Genomic DNA, 19,916 nt, shown 5'->3' on the forward strand with positions numbered 1-19,916 from the left:
TCATTCATTTTAATAACATCGCCATTGTGCCTTTATATTATACCTTAATGTCCAGTTATTTGAATGGACTTGTGAGCGGCTTTTATTTCAGATTTCAGTGTTACAGATACATTCAAATTGTTTCTTTTTGGATTTACAGCCAAAAAAGCACTCTTATAAATACACTTTCTTGTTAATTTTCTTATTCTGGTTGGAAGATTTTTTTCTACACCACAAGCAATGGTAATATTATGATACTTTTGATATACTATGATTATCATGGTGTCTATTTACCATTTTTTTTTAGTGCATCATGATTTATTTAAGCACATAAAAAGAAGGGGAAAATTGGTTTGAGTTTAATAACCATCACATCTGTCTCTAATAATCTGTGGGCTTGAATTAGTTCAGATTCACTGAACTGTATCCCATATCTGCCATTTCTAAATGTGTTACAGACCTATTATTGTCTGTTGTTTTCTTATGCAATGATGGTGCAACATATTCCTTTGGGAATATGGGTAATTGTGGGTTTCATTAGCGGAGCATAACATGATAAGGCAGTTATGGAACTATTGGCGCTGTGATTCTGGTTTTATTATTTACCTTTCATGTGTTCCCTGGTTGTTCTTCCCTCTAGTAAACTTAAGATGTCAGATAGAGACGTTGTATATGATGTGCGTTAATGATGACTGTAAATTGTTTAATCTGCAAAGTGTAGCGTGGCAAACCACATGGGTGTATTTTGAAGTGCTTATGAGAAATCTAAGACAATTTTCATGGGAGTTCAGATGGTGCTAAAAAACATACTACTACTTTATGTATTGGAAAAACAAACAAGTGGCTTCTGTCCATGAGGAATATAGCCTACTGACTGAGATTAAAGTTAGGTTAGATGATAAAACTTGAGTCTATGCGTGCTTCTGAGAGCGATCATGATGTTATCTGCCCTAAAAGGCAGTGGTTATGCTGGTGCATGGTTTTTACAATAAAAAAAGATATTAAGATTTCAATAACATTAAATGAGCTATATTGGATTTTTTTTTTACTGTGCATTTTTTCCTTGAGGTCCACTTATGATGTCACATAATATTTTTTCCAGTGCCTAAAACACTATAATTGTTTGATAATTTTATTCATTAAAATGTTCCACTCTCTGACCATTACACCATATCTTAACCAGGCATGATGTAATTTGTCTTTACACACTGAAAGTCTTTTTTTTTTGGACTGGCGTAACCATATTGAATGTTTTGAAATGTTACACCATTTCTTTTTTTCTAGCCAATATTGGGCAATAAATATCCAATATCTAAAAAACAAACAAACAAACAAAAAACACTAATGTTGGTTAACTGCTATGGCCCAGATATATTCTTGGTATGATGATTTTGTTTGGCAGAACTTCCTATGTACATTTTACGTTTTTACCTTGAAGAAGGCAGTGTTTAGAGGGTAGCACTACTATAAATTACATAGACCTCGCTGTCTTCTTTGGTTAAATGATACCCGTGTCATTGTGTGTCCTCACACGACTTCTCAGGTATGAGAAATTACTCCAATTTCCTTTGCGCTTCTTACAAATTGTTGTGCTGAAGTAAAATCCAGGCCCTCATGTCTTACCAGTTATAGAAATGTGGAACCTTTTTGTTAGATTAGAATATAACTCTATTTCTTTCTTTGTGCCACCACAATATTTTTAGTCAAGAATACATGGTCCCATGGAAAGAGTCAGAAGCACAAAGTCTCCATTCCCCAAACTTCTTAAAGGGATACTCCACTTTTTTTGGAAATAGGCTCATTTTACAACTCCCCCAGAGTTAAACAGTTGGGTTTTACCATTTTTGAATCCAAGATGATTTTCTGATATTTAGAAGAATATCAGTAACCAAGACAGTTTCTGGTCCCATTGACTTCCATAGTAGGAAAAAATATACTGAGACCAGAAACTGTCTGGTTACTGATATTCTTCTAAATATCAGAAAATCGGCTGAATATATTCAAAAATGGTAAAACACAACTTTTTAACTCTGAGGGAGTTGTAAAATGAGCCTATTTCCAAAAAAAGTGGAGTATCCTTTTAAAGAGTTAGTGAAGTCAATATACTGGGCCAGGGTAAATGAATCTTCCCACCTAAACATGGCCAGATAGGTTCATTTAAACCTACCCTTAATATGTCCTTTAAGCATTTAAACTTTTGCGTAAACATACACGCCACTTTCAAGTCAAGTGGCATGTTATCTATACGCATTTTAAGCTATCCGCGTGTATGCGTGTATGTCTATGCCGTTAAATGTCCGAGTGATTCCGAGTGAAGCAAAATGTAGATCTACATTTGGGGAGCGATATTTTTTCCTAGGATGGTAGGGGAAGACTCATAAATGGTATTAACCCCAGTGACGGGTAGGTTTAGGGACTGGGTTGGGGTAGGTCATATATTTATATATACAGTAATGTAACGTTAAGTCAACGGTGTTCATAAACACACTAAAAAAGCGATTATGTGTGTTGATAGCACACCAAAAATGGAAATACGAATTGGCGTGTCATACATACGTCATTTCATGAGATCAGTCTGCCTTTAAGGCCACATCATTAGTCCAAGCAGTGAGAGAGTTTACAAAACACTGCCACATAATCCTCTATGGTGAGGTCTTAGGAGGGCAACTGTTGGGTTCATGGTTGTTGGTCAGGTATTCTGTAATGGATCCACTGGAGGCAAGTTGTAGCGAGAACCCAAGTGCAGTATTTATTACAAATCATGAAGAAAAACATGGCGTGGCATGAAAACAAAAACCAAGGCATGAACTTACACAACAACAGGAAACAGTACTTGACAAAGACACAGGACGGACATGCGGGTTTACATACACAGATTTATGCCAATGAACAGACAATTAACCAATGACAAGACACATGGCATGATCACATGACAAACAGGGAATCACATTACAGACATGGAACATGACATGAACAAATCAAAACGTGATGGAGACTAGACCAAATCGTGACACCTACATTCAGAGCATATTCAGATAGCAGAGAAAAAGAGGGTGAAAAGTCAGGCTGAAAGACTTATTTTACACTTTTAATCCAAATACCTAATTTTTATCTCTCTAAAATATGTCCTCCTGAAGGCCTGAGGCAATTCACAATATAATCATCTCCCAATGGCTCAGGTTTGAGAAGCAGCAAAGCGATTCTCTTCTTATAAAAAAAAGCTTTGAATTATATTATCATGTTGGATTGACTGTCATCTCATCTGATCTGGTAAGATAAGTCGCCTTGATGTGAATTATGGTTTGACCGTGATAATGAATCAGCGGTTGATCTTGATTTGACAAGCTGATGGAAGGGTACTGAAAATTTCTTTGTCAAATTGGGATCCAGGGCTTGAGTTTTCTAAAACCAACCATTTAGACAAGTTATGAAAAAATGACATTTTAAAGATGCATTGTCTCTGAGGGAGGAAATGATGGAGTGATACTTGCAGAATATAGGCCACTATCCTGCAGAAAGTGAGTATGTATATCAAGACCAAGTAGCATTTATATAACAAGTGCCCTTTTCAAAATGAGCACAAATATGAGCACTTCCTGTCCAAATGTTACAGTAGGCTTAGGCAACAGCATGTGTTAATGTTGCAGATGGTATGTTAGTTACATACTGTATAAGGATGGGAATTTTTTGTAAATTTTTCATTTTGAGTACTGATATGAGTACTTGAGTATTGGGGGGCGGGACATGTTCAGGGGGCAGGAAGGGGCGGGGCGGGGCGTGTCCGTCATGACAATAATGAAAATACTTTAATTAAAACACTCTCACAAAAATAATGTTGACAAATAAAAATTGTGTCATGAAAATATTAGGGATGGGCAACGATTAATCGCGATTAAGCGCATACAAAATAAAAGTTTGTGTTTATGTAATATATGTGTGTGTGGTGTGTATAATTATTTTGTATATATAAATACACACACATGCATGTATATATTTAAGAAATATTTGCATGTATATACTTTATATATATTTATAGATAATTAATATTATGTATAAATATAAATATTTGATATATTAAGAACACATTTTTCTTCAATATATACATGCATGTGTTAGTATTTATATATACAAAATAATTATATACACCACACACACATATATCATGTAAACGCAAACTTTTATTTTGGATGCAATTAATCGCGATTAATCGTTGCGCATCCCTAGAAAATATGCATCAAAATGAAAAATATGATTAGAAAAAATATTTTTTTATTTTTCTGCTGTGTAAAAATTGAACTTCTGTCAGTTTCCGTGCTCTATTTCTAATCACCTTATAGGAATCATTTTTGCAGCTTAGTTTTAACACACATTTTTGGACAAAGTTTTGAGTTTTGAGAACATTTTATTCCTCATCAAATATTGGTTAACACAGTCTGGCTAGCACACATCACCCAGAAACAAGGGTGGCTCTGTCGAGTCATTGGCTAATCCAGCTCATCACTGGTGCTGTGCTAAATAGTTGGAGAGGCACAATAATTTGTATTGTTCCTGCCATAATGGTGATGTAATGGTGGTGGTGTTATGTTGTTGATGCCATTATTGTTCAAGGCTCAGGCTGTAATTTGGCTTAGGCTGTAATATAGGACCATAGCAAAAGCCTTTATGGGGCAGTGAGCTGCAATTTGAGCAGAGTATCAGTAAGCCATTGATGCAAGGCTGGAGGTGTAACATTAAACAAATATTAACTATTTCAGTGCTCTTTCTTTTTTAAAAGCCTGAAATAAAAGTGTTGCTAAAAGTATTCTATTTGTATCTATCATGAACAGATATGAATCAGATTAAGCATATTTATCAAAGCGGTGACATTTACGTAAATCAGTAACAATCAGCTGAGTCATAGTAAATGTGATGTCAAGTACTGCAAGTGTTAGTACATTTAAATTTCATTTAAGCATCTGAAACGGGCCCATGTTTTTATTAGAGCCTATCAATGTGTTTTTAAATGTAAGTATCATTATTCAGAGACGTTACGTGCTAAATATTTAGCATTTTGTGATAACAACGTTAACAGGGCTTTTGTGCTTTTACTGTAAGTAAGCTGGCTTAATAAAAAAAAGCCTAATTGATTCTAGCCCTTATTTAACCCTGTATTGATGTCGGTACTGTATTGCTGTGACCTCACTTAAAGGGCAAGGTTTCATTCAGTGAACTCATCTTGTTTATTTCTTATCAGTAATTTCTGGAGATCACTTCAGGTTTTTGTGGACTTTGCAGCGTATTAATGGTGGAGTTATTGTTGTCAGCCTAAGATTCAGCTATGGCAAAGAGTTTCCAGTGCACCAGAACTCACAGCCTTGGGCATTTGTCAGCTGTCGATGTAAGATCTTGTTTGGTACTAAAGCTTAAGGCACACTGACTGCAATTTCACACTCCCAGCTACTTCTTATAAATCTTGCAGAACTGTCGAATATATGACTTTTGGTGCTTTCTTTTATTAAAAAATTAATTTATTTTATTGCCATTTTAATATTTGTATCCACGAAATGTCAGTCACAATCCATTTACCTCTGTAATTTGACAAATTTATGAAATAAAAGCCATTTATTCTGTCTTTGAATATTGTTCCAGACATTGACGATGAGAAAAAAAAATATTGGATCGTAAAAAGCAAGTGTTACATGCCTAAAATGAGGCCTGGTGGTTAGGAGGAGATGCATACAATTTAAGAGGGATTAGTGAAGATAGAGTTGGAGCATGTTATTATTATGAAAAATATACATGAAGACGGAATCAGATGAATAATGGACAATAAGACCAGTAATTTGCATTTACAAAGAAAATATAAGGTCAACTGTGATTTTATGCTTACACCCCTTGGCCACTTCCCATTCATTTTTGAAATCAAAATAATATTTGTGTGCACCTGACTGATTGCACTTTTGTAACCTTATTTTATGTAAAGTCATTTGACTTAATGTCGACTTGATAATTCTGACTTGTCAAGTAGATTCAAAATGTTTGTTTTTCAATAAATATAGCATTGTAGCATGACATTTAATGTGTGTGTATATATATACGTATATATATATATATATATATATATACAGCAGGGTGTTACATACAAGCACAACCAGCCTCAACAATATTCCTCATCCAAAGTGCAAAAATTCAAGCCAGTGGGCACACAGCCGGTTTAGTTTTTGGATAGGGAACAGGGATGATTAAAGATTACGGATTATGAAGACCAAGGGGTCAAGGTTTGACTGGATAGGATAGCACCGTCTGGATGGAAAAAAATGAACATATTTCTCCATAAACTGCAAAATAAACCATGTAAATATTTTGGGACCATATCTGCCTAACATTTCCTTTCAATTAAAGGTTTTTAGTGTCCAAATCAGTATTATCATGATGTAATGTTCTTTTACAGCTCCAAAATAATTCGTATCGGAATAATGCAAAGCGATGAATTGAGGAACCTTCATTAAAATAAGTGAAATTTAGAGAGTATTGCTTTCATTTAGTATTTTTAGAGACTGTGGAGAAAAGTGAAAAACAGGCAGATCTCAATGAACCTTCGACTGCGAATCCTATTTTGCTCCCTACATTGTTACGAGATTGGCAAAGACAGAGTGGCTCAGCCATGAAGGTTACATCCAACACAAAGAATTCAGCTTCAGAGAGAGTGCAGTAGAAAGACTTTTGTGCGGCTTTGCGTTGCAAGCCATAAGAAGACATTTTAAGCCACTCTCTTTATATCAGCCATTGCCTGAAGCTCCATGAAGTAGCGGTGACTTTTTTTTATGCCTATGCATTCCCTCACCCATCTTTCTGAGTGCTTGTCATTGATGCACCAATGCATGCCTGACTTTCAGCACCCTGGGCTTCACTCTGGTTTAGAGAGAGGGATTTTCTGGCCCAAAAAAGCATGAAAGATGGAGGAATGTCATTTAAAGGAGTCATGAAATGCATTTTTTGTTTTATTAAATAATGTTCTGAGGTCCACTATAATAATCTTATCAAGATTACGTACATAAAAAAAATAATCAAATCAAATTAAAAAAAAACACCCCAATTTATAAGTAAATAGCTATATCCTGTCTTGACCCTCTTTTTCGAAAACTCCTTTTTGATTGGCATGTCGCATTCAAGACTTGGAAGTAAACGCCAACTGCTATAATTTTTAACAGTTTTGCATATTAAAATAATTACTCAACGTCCCAGCAAAACATGTGTGAAATTGTTTTGAAAACTTACGATGTTGAAAAAAGTCTTGTTTCATAGTTGAACGATTTGCCAACAATGTGAAACATTATGCCTATTACACATTCATAAGTTGTGTCAAATAAAGTTAAGTAGCCTACTTAAGTGCTGCCACAGTTATAATTGACAAAGGATGATTTAGGGACCGTTCTAACAGAACGCGTTTTCCCCTTCCAATACGCTATACTTTTGCATTATTAACACAAACAATTTGTTTAACCATTGCGTTCACTTCTTGAGTCATTTGCAGTGTCTCACGCATGACCTCCCATTCTAAAAACATGGCGCTCAAGTTAAAATCAGTTCAACTTTTAAAGGACAGATTCGGTATTTTACACTTAAAGCCGTTTTGTTTCTGATGAAATAGAATGGTTAAGATTGTTTTTTAGACAGATGCCGCTGTCCTGAGAATTTTCGTTTTTTGTGGTCGCACCCCCCACCTCCACAATGGTTGCATATGGTGTTCACTGATATGCTCACACAAAAATCGCTGCAAAAGCTTTACAATAGGTTTTATCCAAGCGGCAACATTCTAATCTGAAAGATGAAGCCTACCCGGAAGTGCGATAAACTGTAATACAAATTTCAAATCCGCTATAGGCCGGTCCCAAAAGGACCCCGTTTGTCCCGTTTTCACAGCATAAATTCATATGTTTACAGTTTGGTCCCATGAACTTTTATTGTAATCTTCAATATGTTCTGCTTGCCTGACAACTGTGAGGGGGGTGAATTTTTTTCTAACTTGTTAGTTTAGATCATATTTTAGATATAAAACGTATGACAAATAAGGGCGGTTAACTTTGATTGACAGCTGATAACGGGCTGCGCCGAGTGAATTTGACGTCACGGCCATCATCTGACACAGCACATCATACCACCACCGTATCCTTTCTGAAACGTTTGTATTTTGTATTTTCCAAGATTTTCAAGTATGGCTCCGCCCATACCCCCCATAAACAGCCTCAAACCCGTTCTTCAGAGAGTCTATGGGTGACGTCACAGACGCTTTGTCCATATTTTTTACAGTCTATGGTTTTATCGTAGTTTTTGTCCAACTTTTGACTTGACTTGGACAAAAACTACGATAAAACCTATTGTAAAGCATCTTTTGCAGCGATTTTTGTGTCAATTTATGACCACTTTAAGTAACGTATACCCACTTTGAAAATAGAAAGAAAGAAAAAGGAAATGCACAAACTCCTCCAAGGCAACTCGAAGACAAAACAAACTAAATCCTGCATGATTTTATTTTTGAGCTGTGTTTTGACCAAAGGACATTGATTGCAAGTGTGTTATGATTTGCAGATAGAACACCATGGTGCCACTTGACAATAGATAATAGCTCCATAGGAATTACATTGTTAAGGACCGTTCTCACCAAGTACTAAATCTAGTGTTTTAATAATCGTTCTAATTCTTTGGGAATAGGGAAGTTCACACAACTAGACCTATATCAAAAACGACACCGAAAAACAAAATCTTTTTTTTTTCAGCTTCTGAATGATAAAACATTGGTGTAGACGCTAATATAGTTAATAGTTATCTTCATAGTCATATTAGTCAACTATATTATAATATATGATAATATATATATATATATATATATATATATATATATATATCAATTCATACATATATGAATTTACTGAAACTGATTCATTAAGGTGTTTTGTTTACAGATATGCAAAGGTTTTATACGGGCTTTGTTTGGAACTATTTTCATTGATGGAACAACAACATGGAGCAATATTGTGTCTTTAATAATAGGAGTTACTCAATATTAACTTTTTATTTTTTAAATTGTTGTTTAAATCAATGCCAAACTTGTAATTGCATTACCAGTTTTGTGTAGTATTAAAGTCACTACGGGGAGGTTTCCTTATGAGAGTGTGTTACGGTGCTACATATTCTCGAGTACATACGATTACGCATTTAATCTGTGAACAAACAGAAGACAATAAAACAATTGACATTGTAAGTTGAGAGGCATGAGTGCACTAGATTTGATCAACACATTTCTTGAAATAGCGCATTAACCCCATCTGCTGCTGGATCAATTTTGTAGCTTGTTCTGCGGTCTGGATTCTCCACCTCATTTGTTGCCCTTCTCAGTCACGTCTCAGTATCAGCTGCAAATTAAAGCTTGTGGTCAAATCAGCATGCCTGTGATGACCAAGCCCAATGGTCCTCATCTAAATGCTGTTTTTGTCCCTTGACCCCTTGAAAAACGAAAGAAATGGCTCTCATTTAGAGGGTTTTTAGTGCACGCATGTCATCAGTTCGTTTACATTCGCATTTCCAATCAATCACAACCATTAACCCGTACTTGGAAACAGCAGGGTAATGGAGACCTCCTAAATGAATGTGTTCAAGAGGATTTTTTTTTCACTTTCAGAGTAAATTGTTTAAATTGCTTGTTTTACTGTAATATATGTGTAATGTGATGTATGTCACTGGTTATCATCTTGCTCATCTTGTCATCTTGATGTAATTTAGTATTTATTCACAGTTTAAAGAGATAGTTCAGCCTAAAATGAAATATCTGTCATCATTTACTCTTTCAGGCTGTTTCAAAAACATAAAACCGTAATTTAGAGATTATACACTCTCAGAAAAAAAGGTACAAAAGCTGTCACTGGGGCTGTACCTTTTCAAAAGGTAAACTTTTGTCCATTTCAGGTGCTAATATGTACATTTCAGGTGCTAATATGTACATTTTAGGTGTTAATATGTGCATTTTAGGTGTCAATATGTACATTTTAGGTGCAAATAAGTACATTTTAGGTGTTAATATGTGCATTTTAGGTGCTAATATGTGCATTTTAGGTGCTAATATGCACATTTTTAGTGTTAATATGTACATTTCAGGTGCTAATGTCCATTTTAGGTGCTAATATGTACATTTTAGGTGTTAATATGTAAATTTTAGGTGCTAATATGTACATTTTTAGTGTTAATATGTACATTTTAGGTGCTAATATGTACATTTTTAGTGTTAATATGTACATTTCAGGAGCTAATATGTATATTTTAGGTCCTAATATGTATATTTTAGGTGCTAATATGTACATTTTAGGTCCTAATATGTATATTTAGGTGCTAATATGTACCACTAAGGTACCAATATGCAGCCTTTGGGTACAAAAGTGTACCTTTTGAAAAGGTACAGCCCCAGTGACAGCTTTTGTACCTTTTTTTCTGAGAGTGTAGGTTATTAGAAAAGAGGAAGAAATAATTTGTTTGTTTGTCATACAAGAAAACACCAATATTTAAGCCACTATTCAAAATCAGATCTCAATTTTTTCCAAGCATTCCAGTATTGTATGACTTCAGAAGATTTATAATATAATGTATATAGACTATTTAATGGTCTATTTTTTTTTTAAAATAATAGTTCATGGTATCACTATGGTATTTGTTTTATTATTTTTGGAGCTTGACATCTTCTGTCCCTCTTTACTTGCATTGTATTTAAATTTTTTAAGGGGCTTGAATGTGCCAAGAAAGAGAGGTATAATACAGAAAGAGAGCCATAGAGGTTTGCGTGAGAACATTATGACAAAATGGTTGACAAAATAGAAATTTGTGTGGACCATTCCTTTAAAATGACAACCACATTATTAGGAATATTGCTCTTTTGTTTGTTAGAAAGATGCCTTTGTCCAAAGCAATACATAAGAGCGGTCTTAACTGGGTAAAGGGCATTGCCAAAGGGCACAGTAGTGATAGAGGATCTGCTATTGACAATGATGATCTTGATATAGAAAAAAAAAAACATATCCGCACATCTCATCAATGTAGATCCAGATGAAAGACAATATCCCTCTAACCCAGGTACAAAGAATAGAGAGATGGTATATGAGAGCAGATTAAGGTGGAGCTGGGGTTACCAGGAGGGTGACCTAGAGGTAGGACTGACTGAAATAGAGATAAGATATTAGACATGATCTACGTCTGCAAATCCTTAGCTTAAGTTGTTGACGTTACTTTTCAGGAAATAAAGTGGATTCAATCTCAGCAACCCTTGTGATTTCGATCTGGAAAGCTCTTTGGAAATCATGCCTCGGGGGTTAGTCCGGATATTCGAGCAGGATAGGTGTTAGCATCTTTTATTTTGTCCACGGCTGAATTAATAAACTGTAAGACTTGTCCGCTGCAGCAGTCATGCTTTCAAGCCGTTGTCATTCCTGTGCTTTCTCCTAGTAAAGCAGAACTCTTGACATGTTCCCTCTCTCGATTGCTCTGCTCACTCTCTAGAATGCTGCATAAATCACACTGCGTCCCATTTACATTCGTCTTTGTTTGCCAGTAGTTCAGAACCGAACGCCCCTCGGTTCACCCTCCCAGACAGCCGGTCTGAACAGGAATCTGAGAGTGGAATGGAGGATAGAGGAATCCATATATGCACTTCAGAGATTAGTTTGAGCCATGTTTTCTGCTCTTATTTTTCAAGTTTATATTGCTACCAGTGTATTGAAGTTTACCTATTTGTTTGTTTGTTTTTGACCTCTCCAAGGATTGGACCCAAGTGTTTTTAGCTAGTAAAGTCTGGGACATATTTCACCACAAAAAAAACAACAATTTGCATAAAGAAAATGTTACGTACCCTTAAGAGATTTTGCAGTGTGGCATTTTGACAAATGAGCACATTCCCCCCAAATTCTCATTAGCGTAATGTGAAAAAAAATCTTATTCTCACTGATTGAATCTCTTTATCATTTTTTTTTTTAAATAGATGTGCCATTTTTACCATTTATTGTATTGCACTGTCAGAGATCAAGAAAACTCAATGACCTTTTAAAGTATGCTTAATTTTCTTAATGAAAATATTTTTTTCCGTTTGATTTTGGGGTGAAATATTACCTAAATGGAAAACAAATCTTAAGTATTTTGAGCCCCAGATGCATACAAATGAAACACGATGAGGCTGTTCATTCATTAAAACCATCATCTGTTGGCTAAATTAAGACTATTTTTAAAAAAGACAGTTCTGCTTGGGGATTCGGGGACTTTACAGTAGACCCCATTGATTTCTTTTCCTTTTTCAGCGACTTTCAAGCAGTCAAAAGCTTGAAGCACATTGAGAATTATTCCTTTCCTAGACACAATACACAATGTGTGCTTGGTCCCGATTCCATGGTGATCCCTTTGGGACTTCCACTGAGAAGTACAGACAGAACCCCCCCCCCCCCCAATCTCTCATTTTCACTACAAACATCCTTCAACCACACCAAGTGCACCTAAGGTATCGAAGTGAGGCATGTGACAATTCAACAAATGTATTAAACTGTACCAAGTGTGAAAGTAAGTGTTATTTGGCCTGGCACTGATATAGAAAACAGCTCCACAACTTACATTGTAGAGTACTGAATCAGGACTCTTAATGACACATATCTTGATGATAGGTTTGTAAGACTAGATCACATTTTCATTATATACTGGGATTTTACCAGAAGAGAACAATTTGGAGCTATTGAACTTATAGTATATCCCTTTTTTCTAAGCTAAACTGTAATTTCTGCACCACATGTGTCACCAGAAATGTCTATCTTTATAATCTTTAATCAAAATGTAATAACTTGCTCCACTAAACCCTCTTATTTTTTCAGCAAACTGTTCTATATGTAGAAACCGCTTTTCACAATCCAATCAACTCCTGATGGGTAAATGTAAGGGAATTTTGTTGCCTTTCCTGTTTCACTTGGCGATATGTCATGTTACGAAAGTTAAATAGGTGGTGAACATCATTTCAGAATGAACAGTGCCAAATATCAAGTATCAAGTGCCCCCCAAAAAATTAATAAAAAATGGAAACGGTATTAGCTCATTGACTACTTGAACTTTATTAGAGTGGAGGATCTTGGAATCAAACTAAGCACACCATTTTTTTGTGTTCCTTGCAGAGTGAAGTACAAGAAACCACAGAGAGGACTCCAACCATTCCTGATTGGATGTGAGTTGACTTTGACCGAACCAAAGTGAAGATGAAGTTGCTATGGAAACTGCTAGTTCTGCAGTCATTCCTGGGGTGCCTTACAGGTAAAAGTATCTTATTAAGAACTTTTGATGTATGCATGGCAGCTCTTCTTTGTGAACTCTGGTTTCATATTCCTGTGTATATAGGGCAGGGGACTGTCTGAAAAGACGTCACGGAAATTGCAACCAACTCGTGTGCAATTTGCATCAGCCGTTAATAAGCCTGATCTTTAAAAAAGAGCAAGTTACAAAGAAAATAACTGTGTAGTTTAGTTAATAGGGGTCTCATTTATATCCTAGAGGGTGCGTACGCTAAGATTCACGCCAATGTTCATATTTATTAAAACAGTCTTTGACATCATGTCAGGGTCTGAGCAGACATACACACTTTTCCTTTCGTAGTACTGCAGGTATTTGGAAAACTAAGCACTTCTTGTCCCTCGCCATTTTCAAGTAAAGGATTTGGACTTTGACTGGTACTCTTTTATGTGTTAATGACATTTATTTGGCAACGTTTACAAAGCGGAGATCGGAAACCTACAAAGCAGAGATTGGAAACGTACAAAGCCGAGATTTTGTTCTTTAAATCACAGGTAGGCACATCTGAAAAATGATCGTGGGATCAAATGAGGCCCTTGGAGAGTTACAGACAATAACAGGATATGGCGGATAGATCCGAGAGTAAGGGCTCTCGGCTGTTTGCTTGATAGTTTGGAATATAAATTAGGTGATCGGCTTGCAAGATAGGATACTAAGTTGGAAAATATTCATTTGAAGCTACTGATAGCTAAGAATGTGATATTTAGTCAAGAAGAGGAAGATATCCTAATCTTTATTATTTGGCAGACTGATATAATTTATAGCAGTCTGAAATTAAATTCTTTGGGACGCTACTGACCTAGAGGTGCTTTGTACAGAACAATTGAAAATTACTTGTTACAAAAAGCCAATTGTTGAGTGTTAATTTGTGAATAACAGAGCTAAACTAAAGTAGTGTGATAGTGAGGTCTTGTCTTCATTAAAGTGATTCATTAAGGCTGATTTGGTTGGTTGATTGATTGGTTGTTTGAATGCGCTTTCATGTGCTTTACAATTTTTTACAAGTTTTACAGTTTTGGTCGTAGTTTTTCTTTTAAAGCTATGTTATTGTCTTTCGCTGCTAGGGGTCACTAACCGGCGTAGGTTGATGACGCAGTGATGAGGGGAATTACTGGATATGCTGTCATGGTGATGGATCTAAGAATGTTCATGGATGAGTGAATACATTGATGTTTTTAACATGACTGTGGTATGAAGCAGATCGCGATTGCTGATGAAAGAGTCCCGCGCATATAAAGGAATAAGGACATTTAATTCTCCCGAACTACATTCAAATACTGAATTAGTATTCACATAAGTCAGTTTATTTGACGAATTAAACTTGTGAAGTAACGCAGCGCTGTTTCAATTGGTCTAACGTTACTATCATACTAAACACCATTTGAGTATGTTGAAAGTTACAGTGTTTTCTGTGTTAGTTTGTTTGCTATATGAGACTAGCAGTAAGCTACATCAACATATTAGAATAACATACTCTAACATCATATTTTAACATTTCATCATGTTGAGCTATGTAACATTGATTTGTATTATGTACATTTGCTCACTTAACTAATAAAGCACTTGCAAGAGCGGCGTCCCTGTCAAGTCGTGACTCGTGAAGTCCAAGTTTGTCGCGAAACTCTCGGCATCTCGAAAATGCCACGCTTTAGCGATCCTCGTTTTAGCTTTCCTTTTGTCCCATGTAAGTCTGCTTGCCACGGTCCATAATGTTTGAACGAAACAACAACAGTGTGCCGCTATGTTACGCACTACGCAGTTGTCTATGTCTGTCGCCATGGTTACTATGGCTCTACAAGCAGAAACCAGGGATAACGCGGATATATTACGTTGAGAGGCGACAAGTGAACAGGGATGGGCACTTTTAAAACTTTTAAAACTGAATTTACCAATTTCTGGAAACATACAAATTCCAACAACATTTTGATTCAACATTCTTACATATTGTACCTTTAATGAAAATAGTTTTTAAATACTATATGAACTGTTGCAAAAACCTGAGATCCATTTTGCATTAGCATTTTGTTACCAAGATTAACTCATGTGTTTTGTGAGGTGTATGATTTGAGGGTAATACTAGGGATATTGTTCCCTAATGACTTTTTAGTAAACAACTAGTTAAACACCTATAAAGTTCATAGCGTGCAATGCCATTGAAATCAATAATCCTTCCCACTCAAAGTCTTTAAAGAGAAAATTAGAGCTCTTGGGGAAGGAAAACTCACCCTCCTCATCTATCTCTAAAGTCTTTGTTATTAATTAACGTACAAAGAGGGGAAATGGCGATACGTCTGTATTCACAATTCATATCGTGAAATTATTTCATATTTCATTAAGGAACAATTAAGGTGGATATTATCTCTAATCATACTTTCTTTACCTGAGGGCTCTTGTACATCAATCATAATCTTATCACGCAGTTCCATTTCTCATACTTAAAACTATCTGTGTGAAATTAACACTATTTACCTTCTTTGAAGCATTTAATAAAACAGTACTTTGCGAGATGATGTACTGCTAATCATTTACCACAGTTTATATTTAGGCAGTGTAAAAGGAAAGGTCCACAGATGCCACAAATGATCAGTAATGTATATTTGAGCTGTTTCTCTTTCCCTTTAGTTTTGGTATTGCAAATTTTGGTATTGCAAATGTTCAGTACCGTTCAAAAGGTATAAGGATGCTCATGACGTTGAGTACTCAAAAGAGTGGGGTCTTTGAAGAGGCTAAAATAATTATGATCGGATTCGCATATTATTCTAATACGTGGAAAAGGGTGAAACAGAGGGAGTTAGGTGTGTCTTTTAAATCAGTAGCATGTATACATATGTATGACAGCATAGAAAATGCAGTTGCAAGTAACTTTTCAGCTGCTGAAGGGAGTAGGATAAATTCTATGAAAATTCTCTGAACTTCACCTTTAATGTTGTCAAAATGTGCAGTGTATTTGAAGACGACAGAAGTTCCCATTCAAAGGGAAATTTACTCACCTCATGTCTTTTCAAACCATGCTTCCTTTCTTCCACACCGGCCGCTATTTTACATGCAATGAATGTAAATTACATGAGGTTGAGTAAATAGTGACAGGCTCTTCATTTATGGGTGAATTGTTCCTTTAATCTGTTCATTTACATTATCTCCCAACACATGCCTGAATCGGAAAAGACACTGTGTTTGGTGGTACTTGACTTTCTTGCACTTAGGCATCTTTGTTCTTACCTTGTATTTTCAGTTAGTGGTAGGTAGCACTGGTTGTTGTACTCCCTTTTAACGCTGAACTGACAGGAAAGGTCGTGCAACCTGCCGAACAGCATAGACGAGGAAGGTTTGCCCCTGAAAAGACGAGGCTTGGCAGGGAGACTGCTCAGAATGCTGAGAGGGACTGCAATGATCTCCATCCCCTGCTAGGCATCTTTCTTTGTTCTCTCACAGCAGTGCGTAGTGACAGGGGCGAGCTGTCTGCTACACACACACACACACACACACACACGTCACTCCACCCTGATCACCCACCCAGTTAGCATGTGATTACCTTAACGTCACACACACTTCAACCAAACCCACGCTGCATTCTAATTCCCTGTCTGTTTCTCTTGTTCTCATTGACTCAGGCCAGGCTCATTAGTTTATATTTGAGTTTCTTCAACATACTTTCATGATTCAAAGAACACTTCAAGCAACATGATTTCCCTTTTTGTCTGAGGAGATGACCCAAAAATGAAAATTCAGTCATCATCTACTCACCCTCACGTCATTCCAAACCTGTATGAAGACTTTCTTTTTTTTTTGTCCAAACAATGAAGGTCAAATAGGGACCAATGTTCTTTAAATCATTTTTAAAATATCTTCTTTTGTGTTCTGCAGAGGAAAGAAAGTCATACAGGTTTATAATGACGTGAGTAAATAATGACAGAAATGGAATGAATTTTAGTACCCTAAAAAAATGATTTGTTCTTCTTAGTTTAATTAATTAAAATTGAGTTAAATTGACACAACTTAATTTCATCGTGTTCAATTGACCTTATATATTTAAAAAGGAATAGTTGTGGCTACATTAATAATTTTTGTTTTGACAAAACCCCATCATGTTGTTTGTTCCCAACACTTAAAAATAAAATTAAAAGGATTTATAGCCCATGAAGAAAACTGATTTCCATACAAAAATGTAGCGTAATAATAAAAAATATATAGCTAACAATAAAAATCCTACTAAATTGTGATGACCTAACTAAAGCAAGGGTCATTTTTTATATTTTATTAGTGCATAATGGTCATTTTATTTCAGGAGTTCAGTTTACTTCTGTTTATTTTTTAAATGGCTACATATTAAATAACCAATTTGACTATTTCTTTTATTAATTGGAACTTTTTTTTTGGAGCAAATCTGATTCAAGAAATGATAAATTTAGCATCAGAGCAAAAGCATGATGCAACACTTAAGTTAAAAACAAAAAAAGCTCAAAAGAATAAAACTAATATGAAATGAATCTTGACTTGAGATGCATTCTACTCTGTATTCCCACATTACTTTTTTCATCACTCATCAGTATAAAAACGGTATATCTGAAGTATCATTCTGCACAGCCTTAAATCTCCTATTTTGTGCCTTTTGATTTATCCACCTGAGACACCATCTGAAAAGACAGAAAGTGACATTGTAGCATTCCACTGAGGTAAATCAAAACAGAAAATGATGCAATGAAAGGAAATTGGAGAAAGCGTAGGTGAACGTAGCTTAATCGTGAATTGTTTTAACATTTGAACTGGTGAGTGAACTTAGCAGGCCTGAGATGTTTGTTTCAAGCTGTCAGTGCCTAAGTTGAAGTGTGTGTGTCTTGAAGTTTAATGCCTAATACTTATAAACAAACCACTTGACATTTTCCCTTACCAGCTGAGCTGGTTCATTTAGTCACCTTTTTCATCTTTGATTACAAATTTCTTCCAGTCATTGAAGTGCTCTTTACCATCAGTTGCTAAGAAGAATTATTTTTGCAAGCAAAAAGGATTTAATACCACATAGCCATTTTGTTTCAAATCAGAAAGAATACTTCATACTTGAAACTCAATTTAAATAATTTAATATTTTAAAAAAAGGATAGTTCACCGAAAACTTTATTATTATTATCATTTCTTTATTATACTGTAAAAAAACGAAGGGGACTGGGGCTATCAAGCTCTTAAAGGGTTAGTTGTTCCAAGCCCTTAAGACCTCCGTTCATCTTCGGCACACATTTTAAGATATTTTAGATTTAGTCCAAGAGTTTTCTGTCCCTCCATTGAAAATGTATGTCTGATATACTGTCCTTGTCCAAAAATGAAATACAGACATCATCAAAGTAGTCCATGTGACATCAGTGGGTTAGTTAGAATGTTTTGAACCATCGAAAATACATTTTGGTCCAAAAATAACAAAAATTACGACTTTATTAAACATTGTATTCTCTTCCAGTTCTGCATTCACGAGTCCGCAGCGTCACTGCGGACATAACGTAAGACAATAAGACAAGGTCAATAAGACCTTCGTTTTCCTTCGGATGAGACGTTAAACTGAGGTCCTGACTTTCTGTGGTCATTAAAAAATGTTTCCCAAATTTCCCAAATCCCAAATTTTCCCCTTGGCCTCTGTCCATCATGGCCTCCTAATCATCCCTATAGACTAATTGGTTTCATCACTCTGTCTCTTCTCCACCAATAAGCTAGTGTGTGATGGGGATTCTGGCGCAATATGGCTGCCGTCGCATCCTCCAGGTGGATTGGTGGTGGTTGAGGAGATTCCCCCCTTCCATATGTGAAGTGCTTTGAGGTCGCAGAAAAAGCGCTACAAAAATTTAACAAATTATTATTATTATTATTATTATTATTATTAGAGCAATTCGGAAGGACGTGCTTCATAGCCTGTGACGTCTTCTGAACCTCGGCGAATCTATCCTTGACGGATGACCCAAAGAGGCCAGCTGGGGAGATGGGCGCGTTAAAAAGCACAGATCGCTCCGAGTCCAGCATCTCCGATAGCGTCAGCCAAAGTTGTCTCTCAGCAACAGTAAGAGAAGCCATGGTCCGCCTAATGGACTGGTATGGTATTATGCAGTAAGAGAACTCTGCATCTCTCAAATGTCATTCACTCATACATGCCTGTTCAAACTGACAAAAATAAGGCAGGATATTCTTTTAATTTACTCTGAGGCTATTGGTTATTTTCTATTTCTTTTCTGCAGTGTTGGACTGACTGTCATTAGATGTTTGCTTCAATTGTAGGCATAAAATACTAGAGGAACATCATCTTTTCTGATTAATTTGGGGCTTTGATCGTTTCAATATAGCAATCAGCTCAGACACAGTCTTTGTTTCTATGCTTTTATTTTGTATGTCTGGTTTATATAGACCACTCACAGGTGAAAAGGCAGACAGCGGGACCCAGAAACCCGTCATTTGGTGTCCAAGTTATTCATGGCTTGTAAAGGCGAGGCCCAGTGGGGATTCTGTAAACAGCATTTTCACAAAACAATTTTTGCCTTCCATGAGGTGTTATGTTCTAAGAAGCACTGTCTCCCCGACCCACCGCTGGCACGGCACATACAAATGTTAATAGAACACCAAAT

The 19,916-nt window shown here is 36.0% G+C and overlaps 1 protein-coding gene across 5 annotated transcripts in view; it reads left to right on the forward strand.

The window, feature by feature from the left end:
• The window catches only part of cntn4 (contactin 4), a 195,043-nt gene that overhangs the window by 50,176 nt on the left and 124,951 nt on the right, over positions 1-19,916 (forward strand). For all 5 annotated transcript variants that reach the window (XM_039649158.2, XM_089134388.1, XM_039649156.2 and 2 more), the window contains one exon: positions 13,146-13,281. In XM_039649158.2, the coding sequence (XP_039505092.2) occupies positions 13,227-13,281 (55 nt within the window). In that variant the 5' untranslated portion in view covers positions 13,146-13,226. The remainder of the gene's footprint in view (positions 1-13,145; positions 13,282-19,916) is intronic.

This window comes from Pimephales promelas, chromosome 8, assembly GCF_988280905.1.
Source record: "Pimephales promelas chromosome 8, fPimPro1.hap1.1, whole genome shotgun sequence".
NCBI classification, from domain to species: Eukaryota; Metazoa; Chordata; class Actinopteri; order Cypriniformes; family Leuciscidae; genus Pimephales; species Pimephales promelas.